Below are 15782 nucleotides of genomic sequence, written 5' to 3' on the forward strand. Positions count from 1 at the left end.
TTGGCTGACTGTGGGGTTCGCTACCGGGAAGCCACGCAAGGAATCAACCATATCGATGAGAGGGTTGAGAAATTATCTCAGTCTACATGTCTCGGCTCACTTGAGGTAGCCCAATCGACGTCTTATTCATGAAACTTGGCTTTTATTAGCGCATGACTTGCAATTGAGCTGAACTAGTCATAGCCAAGTTGGTCAGATAAGGGCGCGCATAGTTACTCAAAAGTTGCCAATTATCTAAAATTCCATTGTAGCCCTTTTAATGAAAACGAGCCCCCTTAGACCGAGTCTGGGTATAGTTCGAGTCGTAGGTATTTTGATACACACACTGTTGAAAGCTGGCTAATGTCTTTTTGGACGTCACAACGCTTCAGTACCCTCGGTTGGTCAGAGACGACGTGAGTATCGACCCCGCAAGCGAAACAAACAAGGAGGGGCCATCGGCATCCGTAAGAAACTCAAATCCTAGTATTTTGGTGGTTGAAAATGGGTGTGTCGGCAAAAATCAGTTGAGCTAATTCCGGGTCCAAATGGTCTGGATGTTTGGGTCTTTGCTGCCTCCAGCCGACTAAGTGGGGAACAGAGCTATGAAGGAGATCGTGTGATAATGCACTGGGTCAGAGAAACGGACATACGTACTGCAAATTAATTTGTATGGCTTCACCAGGTGCCGAGATTAAGTTTGGAAATCTCGCATGAAAGGAAGGTTAAGTTCATGTTGACTGCAGGAAACCCAGAGAGGAAATGTGGAAAAGAGTCACTCCATTGAACCCTATTTTTGACTGCGCCACAGTCCCCAAATCACGCAAAAGTCAATCCACAGTTGTGGCTGGTCCCCTATCTTAGACTTACTTGGGGTCAATTAATTAAATCTAAACTTGGGACCAGACCCCTGACCCGTGCAGAGAGAGACCAATCGCATGCCATCTCAGCCGTACTTTGCCACACCGTTCGATCGGCTGAGATGGGATCGTGCCCACTCCACATCTGCTCATTTGTGGACGGGCTCATAGCGTGATTTCGGCCTTCCTTCTGCCCCTCATGAGCTGAAAGTATGAACGGGATCTCTGGAAATCGCTGCCTGGATGAGGAAGCCCGGTAACGACTTGGAGCTGCCCCTCATGCGCCCTCCTTGAGCTATAAATAATGGCCATTACGGCTTTGTCTCTCCTCTGTTTGTTTTCATCTTGCCTTGATATTCCTTCTCTATACCTCAACATTGTTTCAATTGCATTCCATTTCTTTCTCTTGTTTTAAATCTCTCAAAACAACTCATAAACAATGTCTTACAACAACCGCGACAATGACTTCGTATGTTCATTGCGCACACGTCTTCCAGTCATAAAGACGGACACTAACATCAGTTGCCTTGCAGGGCTCCAGCCAGTCTGGCGGTTATGGTGGAAATGATAGCTATGGCGTAAGTCTTACCTATTTCATAGCTCACTCCCTACGCACTTGTTCTCAAACGTTGCTAATGCTTCATAGTCTCGCCAGGGCAATGACTCTTACGGAGTATGCTATCCCCCTGTTGACATCACAATCATGCCTCCTCAGCACTAATATTTCTCAGTCCTCCGGTGTAGGAAGTGACTCGTACGGTGTATGTCTACCCCTCTCCCCAATTGGTGCATTTCACGAAAACTGACCATCGCACGCTACAGTCCAAGAACGACAACTACGGAGTAAGATACGCAGCGCGGCCAGGTACCGACACCCCACTAACAGTCATATAGTCCTCAAGCCGCTCAGGAAACTCTGGCCTCGGCGGTTCTGATTCCTACAACTCATCCAGCCGTTCCGGAGGAAACGACTCCTATGGCTCCTCCGGTAACAACAACAGCTCCTATGGCTCGTCCGACCGGGACAACTACGGTTCTTCCAACGATTCTTACGGTTCCAGTAACCGCAAGGACAACGACTCCTACGGCTCGAGCCACAATACCAGCAGCTCCAAGCAGCACGGCAACGATTCCTACGGTTCGAAGAAGGACAGCTATGGTTCTTCCACCGATTCCTATGGATCGGGCTCGAAGAATGATAGCTACGGCTCTAGCCGTGATAATGACAATGACTCCTATGGCTCAAAGAAGGATAACTATGGCTCCTCTAGTGGCTCATATGGCTCCAAGAATGACAACAGCTACGGATCCTCTGGCGATTCCTATGGTTCTAAGAACGACAACAGCTACGGGTCTAAGAACGAGAGTAGCTATGGTTCCAAGAGCGATAGCTACGGTTCTAGCCGTCGTGACAACGACAACGACAACTCTTATAGCTCTAATAAGGATAGCTACGGCTCTTCTAATGACTCCTATGGCTCCAAGAACGACTCTTACGGATCTAAGAATGACAACAGCTACGGTTCTAAGAACGAGAGTAGCTATGGCTCCAATAATGACAGCTACGGTTCCAGCCGTCGTGACAACGACAACTCATATGGCTCCTCTGGCTCTCGCGGCTCCAACCGTGATAACGACAACAGCTACGGATCCTCCGGAGACTCCTACGGTTCCAAGAATGATAGCTATGGTTCTAGCCGTCGGGACAATGATAGCAGCTCTTACGGATCTTCTGGTAACAACTATGGCTCGAAGAATGATAACTATGGATCTTCAGGCTCTAACAACCGGAGTGACTCGTACGAGTCCAGTGGGCGCTCTGGATACGGTAACTCTGGTTACTAGGTGTTGCGGGACTGGGGTTTTCTAATATCATTATTAGTTGATCGATGTATTTAAATTATGCCTATAACATTATAACATAAGTTGAGACTCAAATTTCGAAGACTTTGTTTGATCATTTTGGTTACAGTAATTGGAGTCTCATGTGAATTTATAGACTCAATGCAGTGGGTGATGTAGGGTAAAAATATAAGCTTATGGGTATGTGATCGACTTTCAAGTCAGAGAGTCTACTGGACCTATTCGTAACATTTTGGGTATGTTCTGTCCAAGTCATAGAAAGACTTTATGCTTCAAACATATAAAGAACAGCGAAGTCTCTGCAAATTTCACCAATACTGCAAGGAACAGAATGCTTGCATTACTTGCATTACTTCTGCGTGCTTCGCTTGGAAGAAATATGTCCAAGCTTCGCTCCACACACACCACCGACATTATACAGGGAGTTCGTAAGACTCATGCTTTGTTGTTGATGTTGACTGGAGCTCTGCGGGTTCAGACACGACTGCTACTTTCTTCGGGGCGGGTGTAGCGGGTAGCTCAGCTCGAACATCTCCCCTATCAGCCTGCTTCCTGCGGTTCCGCACGAAAAAGCAGGCAGCGACTGCGATGATCATGATTGCCCCAACGGATACCCCGGCTCCGATTCCTGTCTTCGCACTTGTGGACAATCCTTGGACTACTTTCCTCCAGCATAGGATCGGGAATCGCTGTCATCGTCATTGTCGTCTTGGGTTGTTCTGTGGTGGACAGGGAGCTATTTGAGACTGAGGTGCTAGTAATGGTTCCAGGTCTAATAGTAGTAGTACTAGGTATCGACGATGTCATAGACACAAGGGTAGTCCAGGTGGTAAGGGTAAAACCATCGACTTTGGCGAGTTCTTTGACACTCGATGTCGGTATCCAGTCGGCATTCCATATCCTCACGAATGCAGATGGACCCAGAAGACGTGTAACATGCTCAGGCGCAAACGCAATAGAACGGGCGTTAAGTTTAACTATTGCATGTGGGACAATATTGTATCCTTCTTGCCCAATCTGAAAATCGGCCTCCAAAGGGTCGTGCGAGGAGTTGTATTTCCATCTCACTATGAGGCCATCCATAGCGTTTAGTCGATCGCCTTGGGCTGGTTGGATAATCTCGACGCCTTGTTTGTGAGTAAGCAGAGAGCATTTCGACTGGATGAGAGCGTCCGTTTATACTCTAAGGGCTGCAGTCGGGCTAAGGAACTTGAGTACTCACCGTGAACAAGAGTCAGCAGAGGAAAGAGAAGCACTAATATCTGTAGAAAAAACATCATAGCTCGCTGGGGATTATACATTCTGATCAAGCCCTACCATATCATGGAGGGCTGCTCACAGTCACGAATCGACAGTGCTAGGAGGAAGGAAAGGGTAATATGTCTCTATGTTCCACCGGGTTAAGGCAATGTCTTCGCGGAGCCACTGCATAAATGAAGCCACTTCACCCATGTTGGGTCTTGCATAAGCCGAAGCGGTCTGAGAAGCCCAGAATTCATGTTTCAGTCATTATTGGTTGTATAAAGCTGTTGGATGCCTAGCCTCAGAGCACAATATGCGGCTGAGACGGTACCCATGGTTGCACTGATTTGAGCCTTTATTGGACAATGTCCAGTGTGGCATGCTTGCTTGCTCTGGCTAGGTAGGCTGTGTATCTATCCTGAGAATACTGTTTCGTTTCGCTGATAGCGATACCCGGTGGTGTAGAGAGTCAGGGCACCACACTATCAAGGCGCATGTAAAGGTCGCCAGGGGGCCGTGAATCGGTATCAATAACACCGATATTCTGCTCAGGAGCATCAATTCTACGATGAAAAATACTACTGCTGTATATTACGCTGTTAGCAAAATGTCCATCAAGTAGGAAAACAAAGAGCCTAGAGGTGGCCTACCATAAATGTTGACATCCTTGTGTGATTAGTGGGTGTTGATGTACCACAGCATGTGTGTGCTTGACAAATAATGAGATTAGTCGCGAAATTGATTAGTACGTTAGGAATAGAACAACAAAGCGGCCTCGCACGACGTGGTTAGTATATGCGACTCTGTAACAACAGTGTGTGGCCAGATTCTTTCTAGGCCACTACAACAAAGGGTCAGGAGATTTCAAGTCCGAAACACTTTATATGACTGGCTAACCCGCTGTCACTCCGACTCACTCGTGACCATCTAGTAGACGAGGGTGCTTTTCTCAAATAACAGAGGACTACTGATGATACAAATCAGTTGTAAGTCGGTTGACTTGGTTCAGTGTAGATATAATGACAATTTATAGTAGTCAAGGCAGAGTATAGTTGATTCAGTCTCACAGGTAAACCGTAAAACTGCCTTGTAAACTGCTATCAGAGATTCTCCTCGACTCTGGCAACCTTTCCTGTTTCAACCTCGTACAGAAATCCCGTGATAGGAACATCCAGAACGAGAGGACTCGCTCTCAGCACTTTTATATCATCAAGAACACTTTGCTTGAGATCACCAAGTGGCAAGAATGCAATATGATCAGCATCTTGGCCAAGATCCGATCTGATTTTGCCCCGGATCACCTCATCAGTAAATGTGAGCATCCCACAATCAGTCTAGAGTTATCCAAGATATCAGTGAGTATAACTTTCTTCAAACAATCTGGCCCCCCTTCCACGAGTACCATGCGCTCCCACATACATGATGAACAATCACAATTTCCCGGGTGCCTAGCAACTGCTGTGAGATGATGATACTTCGCAGAGCATCTGCTACGCGACCACCGGCATTTCGAATCACATGGGTATCGCCCTCCTCAAGACCAAGAGCGCGAGCCGGATCTTGGTCTCAGTCAGTGAAACACGAATGTATAAGTGCTGCGATAGATTCCGAATCCTCACCTAAACGAGCGTCCATACATGCCACGATGGCAACCTTCCTACCAAGCCGGATTGACTTTATCAGGCCTTGAACTTGTGCTAATGATAGACCACCACAGGGGGTATCTGAGTGAAAGGACTATGTGCTTACCGTTTAGGAGGAAGCTGGAGGTCACCTTTGTTGAAAGACGCAGCGTATTCAGCATTGGCGACCCCAAGTTCTTTTGCGACAGACATGGCAACATACGACAGGTTTTGACGGATGGAGTTGTTGGCTTCTCAAGGCCTTGAGATGGTTCAAGCTATGGAGAACCCCCCCCCCCCCCCCCCCCTCGCCCTCGCCCTTAGACGATGTATAATATTTATACTGTCACCGGGATTCGAACACGAGGGCATGAGCGTGGATAATTGTCGATTGCTTCAATTCTGTCTTGATTGCGTGATAGAACTCTTACTCTGAATAAGACCCAATTAACACCCACATTCCTCGCCCACGCCGTATTCTTACTTTCTCCAATTTCCCATTATACAACGCGGGGCTTATAGCTATTTGAAATATTGTTAGAATATTTCGAACAGCATCATGATGATGCGAAAATTGTCCATCCCTAGAACACCGGTGCTGCTAGGGAGCCAATGACTAACAGGGCTTTTACGCACTATTGCTGTCTCTACGATGCCCTGGCTAGGATACCATTGTCTAAGTCACATAAGCAGGGTTAAATAAGATACGGATGACTCGGTCGGAACTGTCATAAGAATATCTATGTTTGGATTATGTATTCTAACCTGTTGACGGGGGGCACGGTACGCCGTCTTGTAGGCCAGGCAACTGGAACCTATGCCTTACTAGGTATAAAGTACTGCCTGATTTTGTTTCATCCATCTTCTCGAATTCCGAGATTGTCTCGGATTTCAGAGCTGTCTCGAGTTCCAGAGCGAATGGCGTCACAGAGAACTGCCGCGAATCAGGGTCGTAGGTTATCCAACGATTGAACTGAAAGATGTCAGCACCAGCATCCACATTATCATTTGTGAACGAGCACATACCTTCGCCAGCCTCACACCCAACCAGAGACACCGGTACATTCTAGAGATACTCAGGGACTCTCGTTCGACATTCCGCCCATCTTCATCGGAAGGACAGTTCTCAAAGAACGACGAAGGATAATAACCTTGGCTCCAGAGCTGGCCACGAATGAGAAAGTCTTCCGGAAGCCAACTTGTTTCATTAGAAATAGGGAATCCGGTCCCCTCGATCAAGTTGAAGTCAAATTCGTCCAGCGAGGTCAACCAACCCTGAACCAGTCTCTGAAGAAAGCTCGGTTGAATAATCATATTGAGGAAGATGACAATTCGGTTCCAAGGAACTACGGCTTCAACACATTTCATACCAGACGCGGTATAGGACAGACACCATAGGAATGCCAGAGATGTATGGAGTGCGGGGAATAGATTCATGTTGTTAACATGTTCAAGCATAACGGAGAACGTCTCAAAAGCAAGGCAAGACCCATAAGCCAACTGGGAGGGATCCTTCTGAGCCCCAAGGGTGAGGAAACTAGTCACAGCCTGACGAGCACTTGTGACGGGGTCTTCAGCAGAGAGGCTCTCAAATGGCTTTGGATTCTCGGTAGCCACTTGATGATATTCAGCGCATAGGAGAGAATCGCTGTTACTGTATTCTAGCATTGCCGCAAAATTAGAAGATGTGAGGTAAACTCCCTGCATTCTGAAAGTCACGCCCACACGGGGAATATACTTTTCCAGGGAAGACAAGAACTCATCCGCTGATTTAATAAAATGAACTGCAGTAGCTTGCGTAAATAAAAAGCCATGGGCGGACACAAAGGCAGTCGTAACATGGGGGTAGCCAATTACTCTTGGGCCTTGCAAGAGCGGGCTAAAGAAGCGCAGGATACTTACCCTGGTGCGTGGGAATGGACGCACACTAACCAGGGATTTCGTGTAGTAAAACAGCTGTTGGACAATATCAGGCCGGGCTAGAACCCCGAGATGGTGTTGGATCCTGCCAACATCAGGGTTCTTATCTACTGCCTTGTTGTACCAATATCTTGCTATTCCAACCCAGATCTCATGATCCAGCAAGCCACGTTCTTCAATAACAACCCCATATCTTGACAAGTCCCCAAGGCACTCGATCCATGTTTCTTCAAATGCCGGGACGGTCTCTAACAGCAGTGTCAACATTGAGTAAGCCAGATAAATGAACGTCAGCATGTGCTCGAGGGAATCGGGAAGTCGACGGTGTAATAATTCTAAAAATGTCTGGATTCCGTAGCGCCACATACGAGCTGGAACATTGTACTTTTCGGATGACTTTCTCAACGCTAGGTTAGCAGACGGATGTTGCGAGGCCATGAAAAAATCGTGATGCTCTTGGAGTAAGGTTCGATGTAAGGCGATCAAGGCTTGCCATTGTTGATGGGACAACTCGCTTTCCTGTACAAATTGTTGCTTGACGATGTCGATACACTTCTTTTCCACCATGACGAGCCCGGCGTAGATTCCTCGAACCTCATTGGCTAATTGATCTTCTGTTATAGGATGAGTTTCTGGCTGTAAGATGATCCCAGTTGATTCTATACCTCCAGCTACCGCAGAGTGCCCTCCAACCATCTTCTGTTCATGGCTCAAACTCTCTCTAGATTCGTTTGATACAGGCCCGGAAGCCATAGCGCCCTGTGTAAGGTTCGCATTCGGTATTTGTGGGCTTTCATTCAAAATCTGGTTGGAGTCACTTTGGTGGTGCGTTTGTGAAAATTCCCCACCGAGATCGCCCGGCGATTTGATAGAAGCACTACGAGAGTGAGTATCGGTTCCGTTAAAGCGGGCCTTTGCCATTGAATTTTCTGTTATTGGCCTGCGGATTGGACGATCGGGAGAGACGCTGGACGGCCCCCGTCTGCTTTGCCGTGACTGACAACGCCTCTTGTTCGGAGATACCCATTCGCTATCTGGATCGCTTAGACCATCCGCGATATAACCAGTCGGAACATCACCAGTAGACTCAAGTCTCTTCAAAAGGGATGAACTGGTGGAGTGGCGCGCCTGGTTGGTGGAAGATGACCCTGCTGGGAACCCAGCATCCGATACTATTGGTACAACCGGCTTCCTGCGCTAAAGGTCAACAACTTGCTGCAATGGTCGGTGAGCCGCTGGTGGCATCCTCGACACATCCTTTAACGGTCGCCACCTAACGATGTGTGAATTACTCACTTGGAGAAGTCTGCCTCGATACCAACTTCGGGAGAACCAAAATGCTGGTCTCTTACGGAATCTCGGATTCGTAAAGGAAAAGTTTCCCGATCATCATTATCGTCGCTCATTGTAGTTTGTAGAAGCATAGACGATATGTCATCTGGCTCTGTTAGCGGCTAAACTTCGAAATTCCAGAAAATATCAGGCTCAAGAGAAACAGGATGTTAAAAAGAAAAAAAGAAAAGGTCTTTTTCATTTACCAATGGAGAATTAGAGTATACTAGATGTGTAAAATGAACCAAGCTTGCTTGACACGAGGAAAGACAGACAAGGTTAGAAAGAGTTGATCCTTTGTCACAGAGCCTCCTGAATTGTGCAAAATCTATGATGATATATTGGAGGCTCTGGAGCACGTTGCAGAAGAGATATATAACGAAAAAGTGGGTCTAATTATGGTACAAAGAGAATATCCAAAAGCTTACCTGGGACAAAGAGGTTACTTATGAAGGAAAGAGGGAGGTAATATTATGGGTTAGGCAACTAGCCTCATCTTCCATCCATCTGCCTAGTAGATAAAACGAGCAAATTAGCTCGGGACGCGGTGCATTGACACACGGAGAGAACCCACAACTATGGGAATATCACGACGTGACTCAAATAGCGAAAAATAAGAACAGTTAAGATATGGAGCAAAAAGTGACAAACATGGTGTTGAAGAGAGAGGTTGAAGGCGGAGAGGGGCAGCAGGAAATCGTCCCAAAGCTGGCTGGGGTTATACTTACTTAATAATGCCTGATATTCCAAGTCAAAGCAAGCCACTTCCGGGATAGTCAGCCCGCCTTTCAGTTGCCTTTCCAGACTATTGTGTTTGCTGCTTACCGGTTGATCCCTGAGTGATTTCTGCCGCCGGGGAAAACAAAAATCTTTTATTTAATCTTTTTTTTTTTTCAAGGATCCTACCAATGTACGATAACTAATCTGGGTACTGCATTGAAGATCAATTCTAATCTACGAGATATATCGGACGTGAAGAGAATCGAACAGAACCGCTCCAACCAGTGGCAGCGCCACATTATTATGTGGCGCACCCATGATGCCGCTCTATGACGCGCTTCTCGATCCATAGCAATTCTGCAATCCTCGTGGATCTGACGATGACCATATGTTCACCGACAATTTAAATACTTGCCAATACCCAACGATGATTCTTTGGAGACTTTTGTCGCAATTATCTCATTGTTTAATAATCCACCAACCATTTGAATGCGATCTGATCCCGTGCTATTAATAGTGAATTGTCAAGAAGGCTGTGCTCTGGAAAGTTACCGATAAAGTGATTCGGGTATTGATTGTAGTCCAGATTCGAAAGAGTTGCCTGACGGCCTAAATCGCCTGCCGATTGTCACGGGTCCCCTGATTGGCTAGCTCGAGCAACTCGCACCACCTGTCCGCATCGACTTGCATTCCTGGCTCCAGCAAACATCAACGCGCGTGAGCCTCGAGCCTCTTGTGGGTACTAATACGCAGTAGTCAGTAGTTCTTGTTATGAGTCAATTCCGCAAACTGTCTTTCATTCTCGCCTAGGTATAAATGTTGCAAGTTACACCTAACCCGCCACGTTGTCTTGAACAGAGCAACCTGTCTCTCTTTCCTCACAAGGAGTATCGCCGATATTGCGTCAGCTTACTCTGATGTCTCGGCGTATGGCTCGTGGTGCTCGGATGCCAGCAAATACGACCGTTATGTCAAGTGAATAATGGGTCATTGCGTGCCAAACCAACCGAGCCTCGCCAATCCCCGGCCTACCCGCCTCAAGGACGAATAGAAACTCTCTCTCTGGGCATACAGTTTATCGCCAGGATTGCAGAAGTTTATCGGGTATCGGTCTCAAATGATGCTGTAAAGAATAAGGATCTGGACAGTTGCCTTCCCTTGCGTGGACACCGCTTCTTCTGCCCTCTCTTGTGTCCCCCTAGCCTGAGTCGAACTCGCCACCCATGTTTCAAGCAGAGCGTGCTATCGATGACTTCTGAGCTGGTGTCAAAGCCAGCAGGAAACGTGCACATCACCTTTAATGATAGCAATGTGTTGCATACTACGTCAGTAGAACACCCGCGCTATTAGCTTTGGTCGGCGAACGACTTGCCTTCACTGAAGCGGCAAAGTCGAGGTCTGTAGTGAAAGGTTCAAAGGACGCCAGCTCTGATCAATGAGCAAGTACTCCATCTACCCGTTAGCCCTGACGAGGCTCGGAGCCTTGTTAAAAGAAGAAGCGTATTTCATGTCTGCTTGCCATGTCCCAGGTGGCTCTTCATTTACAGATGGGCGCACTGCCTCTTGCCATTGGGGGCGTCGTGTTGATTAGGAAAAGTGCAGTATATCGAAAATTGTTAAATGTCCTTTGTTTTTATGGGACTCTTGCGATCCTTCCTTTTTTTTTTCTCTTCACTTTCTCTACTGCCTAGCAGCACAATGTCGACGTCTATGAGCTATAATTCAACGAAAGATCAGACACATACTCCTTGACCTACCGCCAAACGGTGAAATGAGTATGAAAACAAGGGAATCTTATGATCGATATCCATCCTACGGCTACGCCCGAGCCTAGTTAAGACTTGTGCCCTGTTTTCTTCGTGTATGGTCAAATGGGAATTATTGTTAACCCACAGTTGCTTCTGCCGAAACTTGTAAACACACTCCAGGCGCAGCTTTTGCCCATTATAATGGTGTACAATCTCGAACCGCATATACTTCCTTTCTTCACTGCGCGTCAAATAGCTTGGTATGGAATGTTTGACAAAACTTATCTCTGTAGTATCTGCGGTTTATCCACAAACATCGCAATAGTACTACTCAACAGGCCCCTTCTCAGACCGAAACAAAAGGGATTCAATGGGTAGGGGGGAACGGTTAATTAGCCTAAAACTAGGCAGACCTCATCTTCCGGACGACTTAACCAACAACTAAACTAGTACGTAGTTATTGCAGTGGAAAGGCTTACGTTGTTGATATGGCAAGTATCGTGGGACGCTAAAACTGTGGGGTGCCTTACGAACATCCGCCGCCAAACCGCCCCAAACCCTCCAATGAATACCCGCGCAGCAGAATCCGCTAACACCAAAAGGCCAAGCTGGCGACAGGAACGTGTCGGAGATATGTCCGCTTGCTTCCCCCTCACATCGTCTTCCCATCCCATCTCGACTTCCCGTCCATGATGCTCTTCCGCGATCATTCTGTCCGATTTTCATGATAATTCTTTCTCCAAGACAGGCTCCGTGTCGCATGGCTGGCCAAGTCCGGATTGTCCCTGTTCAGTTGAGCGCTTGAGCTCATACTATACTCGCACCATATAACGTATCTTCGGTTTCTACAATTGATCGACTCTACCATGTCACAAGAATCGTGGACTGAGGTTTGCGCTCAATGCGCCGAGCTTCTCTCCAGTGTTCCTCCATCCATTCTTCTTACCGCGCTTATCGCAACTCTCCTCGGGGCATTCGTACTCGTAAGTGCCACCTGTCTTATATCCCTACCTTGCTGGCAATGTTCGTTCTATACGATGCAATCTGTCCCTAGAGCTATTTATGAAGACTAGCTAATTGACCCGTTTTCTCTCACATGTGTGCAGGCCTACATAGCTCTCTTTTTCGTCGCCCCTGTACCCCGAGAACCCTTTCCAGAAGAAAAGAAATACCGAACACTTTCGAAGGATGGATCAATCACGGAACCCCAGCAATTACCTTGCTGGCAAGATTCCCTCTCTAATCGCCCCAATCGGACACCCGATCAATCAACTATTGAAAAGGCCGACCTTTTTATGTCCGTGGTGATACCCGCTTACAACGAAGAGAAACGGCTTGGGGGCATGCTGGAAGAAGCTGTCAACTACTTAGAGCGGTCATATGGAACGCTGCACAATACTACTGGTGAAAATGGTATTGCCAAGGAGGGAAAGGCAGCTCGACAGCGGAAACCGGCCAATGGACATATGAACGGCCATGCAGCGACTGGTCCTGGAAACGAGAAGGGCTGGGAGATAATCATTGTATCTGACGGGTCCAGGGACAAAACTGAAGAGATGGCGCTTAACTTTGCCCGAGACCATCAACTTTCACTGCACCCTAAAGGGTATGCTGGTCCTTGGACCCCAGGCACTCAAGAGGGAGTTCACATACCCCCTGGGACAATTCGAGTTGTGACTCTGTCTGAGAACCGAGGAAAGGGAGGCGCCGTCACCCACGGCATGAGACACGTCCGGGGCCAGTATGTGGTCTTTGCAGACGCCGACGGTGCTAGTGATTTCCAGGACCTTGGGAAACTTGTCACTGCTTGTCAAGACATCGAGGACGCTGAGGGCCGTGGAGTAGCGGTGGGCTCCCGAGCGCATATGGTTGGAAGTGAAGCTGTTGTAAAGGTGAGATATAATTCCTCTGGAACTACTCGGTCAATTCCGCGGACCAAACCATGTCGCGACATCCGGACTAATATTGACTTGTTATACAGCGGTCGAAGTTACGCAATTTCCTAATGCACTCTTTTCATTTGATCTTATGGCTTTTGACGCCTGCCAAGACTGCTACCATCAAAGATACCCAATGCGGCTTTAAATTGTTCTCCCGAACATCGCTGCCTTATATCATCCCGTATATGCACTCGGAGGGATGGATTTTCGACGTGGAGATGCTCATGCTTGCCGAATTCTCGGGAATCCCGGTGGCGGAAGTTCCGGTTGGTTGGCGAGAAGTGACTGGAAGCAAGTTGAATGTGCTTCGCGACAGCATTGGAATGGCTTGGGGACTGGCGGTCCTCCGAGCAGCATGGTCCCTAGGCGTGTATAGACGCGTATGAGCTTCCCCATTTAGAAGGAGTAAGGAAAAGATAAATGATTTGTATTTACTACGGTTACTACTTATTTCGGCATATTCAAATTTCTATCAAGTCATACCCCCGTGAATGTTGGACATCTACATCCATATACCGGTTTACCAAGTGGCAAACCTGCCTTATAGCAATAAAATTAGTTAAAAAGACAAGAAACAAGTTGAAACGAGAGCAATATCAACTATGACGTCTACACAATCAGAGACAAGAAACTACTAAGACCAACGAGCTTCCTTAGTGCGTTTCAACAAAATCCATCCATACCATACAACAAGAGAAGAACTATATAGTACATACACTCCCTAGCTCCTGTCGAATAAGTTTACCAAAAACCCCAGTGGCAACTTAATTTTTCCCAAAAGAAAAGATTTTCACCGTTTTTTTCCCTTTACCAAATAAACTTTGATCATCCCCTGAAGCCGGTTGGTTCGGACCGAATTTCGTCGTGGAAAACATCCTTTTCTCGGAATCGGGAACGATGCAAAGTGAATGGGTTAGCTGACCGATTCAGTGGTGTGATGCTATAGCCTTCCTCGGCTTCTTTGAATTTTTTTTCTTTTCGTTTGAAATTTTTTTTTCTATTTTTTTCTAATTATTACTTGCCTTGTCTTGGTCTTAAAGACGTGTGTTATGAACAGCACATTGTTTTACTTGGCATGAGCTGATCCTGACGCCAAGTTTTTGCACTCGCCTGACTCCTTTTCTGTTGCTAATCTTGATTTTTCTTTTTTTCCTCTGCTATCTGTATTACTATACGTGAGGCCATCGGGAAGCTATGGCTTAGGGTGATGCGGATCAGTCGATGATGACATCTCCCCGTATGGCGTTTGGAGCTTATATACCGTCTTACTTCACATTTTCTCCGAGAAGGCAATAACCTCTATCTACGGAGTATACCCGAACGGCTTCATTATAATATCTTATCTATCTATCATATACGAACTCGCAAACAGCAATCGAGCCAGGCGCTCGCACAGAGAGAGGGAAAATGGCAAAAATATCACAATCTCCCCTCCTCCGCTTACCTTTGGAAATCCGTCTCATGATCTATGAATACGCCCTCGACGTGCCAAATGAGTACATGGACAGACCGCTGATCGTGGTCAATGACCGTGGGAACTCTTTCACAGCGCGAGGCCGCTACCGCGCTCTATCAATGTGTCCCAGCTGGGTAGGCGAGAACGGCAAAGTCCGCAGCCTACTCTCCGTGAATCGGCAGATCCACGACGAAGTCGAAGACTTCCTCTACTCGCATAATACGCTCTTCTTCCTGAATGCGTTTAGTCTGGATCGGCTAGGTGCGTTCTTGGATACGCTTAGTGAAACGGCGCGCAGGCGCATTCGCAGTGTTGGCTTTGAGATCTTCTTCTTTGTGCATTCGCAGACGGGAGTGCCGAAACGCACGTTGAAGGAGTATGAGCGCGCCGGGAAGATTCTGAGTGAGAAGCTACCGAATTGGAGCAGTGTTGTGTTCTACCTTGATCCGAGGTTTTATTTTCCGTCAGCTGCGGTTGGGGGCAGAGAGTTGTCGGCTAGGGGGGTTTGGTATCTGGCGACGAAGTTTGGGGCGATGAGGAAGGAGATGCAGTTTTTCGCGCTGCCGTCTATTCATCGGCATGTTATGGATGAGGCGAAGAGGAAGATTCAGATGGGGAGGAGGGGATCGCAGGAGCGCGCGTTTCTTTAGCCTGTGATCCTTCTCTTATTTTCCCCCTTATTTCTTGATTCTCCCCCTTTCGATGGGGTTCATTATCAGGTTTTCGGCACATTATACCTAGTCGCACTCTCCGCTTCAGGGGGCTTTCTGGGGTTTTCACTTGGGGATTTCAAGGGTGGGGAAAGTATTGTCCCCTTGGATTGGCGGTCGATGCACCATGACGTTATTCGAAAATGATGCGGACATAAATACGTCTCTGTTCATCATTCTCCACCCACCATATTAATTATGTCTCGGAGTCCCTTCATCGGTCAGGATCATTAGCGGGAGTTTTCAGGTCAGGTGAGATTGGCAAGGGAATCATGGTTTCGGGCGCAAGGATTGTGTTAAAAAAGGGTTACATAGCATGTCTTATAGATTTCGGTATAATAATAGACCTCCATTGCTCAGATGATCATAGTGTGTGGTTGCTAAGTCAGC

The 15782-nt window shown here is 47.2% G+C and overlaps 7 protein-coding genes across 7 annotated transcripts; 3 read left to right on the plus strand and 4 right to left on the minus strand.

Moving 5' to 3' along the window:
- Positions 1-1143: 1143 nt before the first annotated feature.
- F9C07_2161441 (putative stress protein DDR48) lies at positions 1144-2799 on the plus strand. The gene is made up of 5 exons (XM_071509296.1): positions 1144-1308; positions 1373-1417; positions 1486-1600; positions 1662-1682; positions 1734-2799. The coding sequence occupies exons 1-5, from the start codon at positions 1301-1303 to the stop codon at positions 2682-2684; spliced, it is 1140 nt and encodes a 379-aa protein (XP_071364226.1). The 5' UTR covers positions 1144-1300; the 3' UTR covers positions 2685-2799.
- A 25-nt stretch (positions 2800-2824) lies between these two features.
- F9C07_1618223 (uncharacterized protein) lies at positions 2825-4278 on the minus strand. Its single transcript, XM_071508258.1, has 2 exons — positions 3925-4278; positions 2825-3829 (listed from the first exon to the last, which is right to left on the minus strand). The coding sequence occupies exons 1-2, from the start codon at positions 4001-4003 to the stop codon at positions 3243-3245; spliced, it is 666 nt and encodes a 221-aa protein (XP_071364227.1). The 5' UTR covers positions 4004-4278; the 3' UTR covers positions 2825-3242.
- A 102-nt stretch (positions 4279-4380) lies between these two features.
- F9C07_1620608 (carbonic anhydrase) lies at positions 4381-5868 on the minus strand. The gene is made up of 5 exons (XM_041293419.2): positions 5694-5868; positions 5564-5601; positions 5364-5503; positions 4595-5278; positions 4381-4525 (listed from the first exon to the last, which is right to left on the minus strand). Exons 1-4 carry the CDS (start codon positions 5777-5779, stop codon positions 5045-5047), a joined length of 498 nt encoding a protein of 165 aa, XP_041147161.1. The 5' UTR covers positions 5780-5868; the 3' UTR covers positions 4381-4525; positions 4595-5044.
- A 458-nt stretch (positions 5869-6326) lies between these two features.
- Positions 6327-8910, minus strand: F9C07_2072141 (uncharacterized protein; the record flags this gene model as incomplete). Its single annotated transcript, XM_071508775.1, has 4 exons — positions 6327-6539; positions 6593-8100; positions 8152-8678; positions 8783-8910. The coding sequence occupies 4 exons, from the start codon at positions 8908-8910 to the stop codon at positions 6327-6329; spliced, it is 2376 nt and encodes a 791-aa protein (XP_071364228.1).
- Positions 8911-9350: 440 nt separating this feature from the next.
- F9C07_6810 (uncharacterized protein) lies at positions 9351-9856 on the minus strand (the record flags this gene model as incomplete). The annotated part of the gene is made up of 4 exons (XM_071511521.1): positions 9351-9394; positions 9470-9526; positions 9644-9687; positions 9807-9856. 4 exons carry the CDS (start codon positions 9854-9856, stop codon positions 9351-9353), a joined length of 195 nt encoding a protein of 64 aa, XP_071364229.1.
- A 1785-nt stretch (positions 9857-11641) lies between these two features.
- Positions 11642-14123, plus strand: F9C07_1617965 (dolichyl-phosphate beta-glucosyltransferase). The gene is made up of 3 exons (XM_041293407.2): positions 11642-12269; positions 12393-13178; positions 13268-14123. Exons 1-3 carry the CDS (start codon positions 12153-12155, stop codon positions 13610-13612), a joined length of 1248 nt encoding a protein of 415 aa, XP_041147163.1. The 5' UTR covers positions 11642-12152; the 3' UTR covers positions 13613-14123.
- Positions 14124-14597: 474 nt separating this feature from the next.
- F9C07_6808 (uncharacterized protein) lies at positions 14598-15332 on the plus strand (the record flags this gene model as incomplete). Its single annotated transcript, XM_041286609.2, has 1 exon — positions 14598-15332. A coding segment is annotated over one exon (735 nt), but the record flags the coding sequence as incomplete, so codon positions are not given.
- Positions 15333-15782: the final 450 nt, after the last annotated feature.

This window comes from Aspergillus flavus, chromosome 5 (assembly GCF_009017415.1).
Source record: "Aspergillus flavus chromosome 5, complete sequence".
NCBI lineage: Eukaryota > Fungi > Ascomycota > Eurotiomycetes > Eurotiales > Aspergillaceae > Aspergillus > Aspergillus flavus.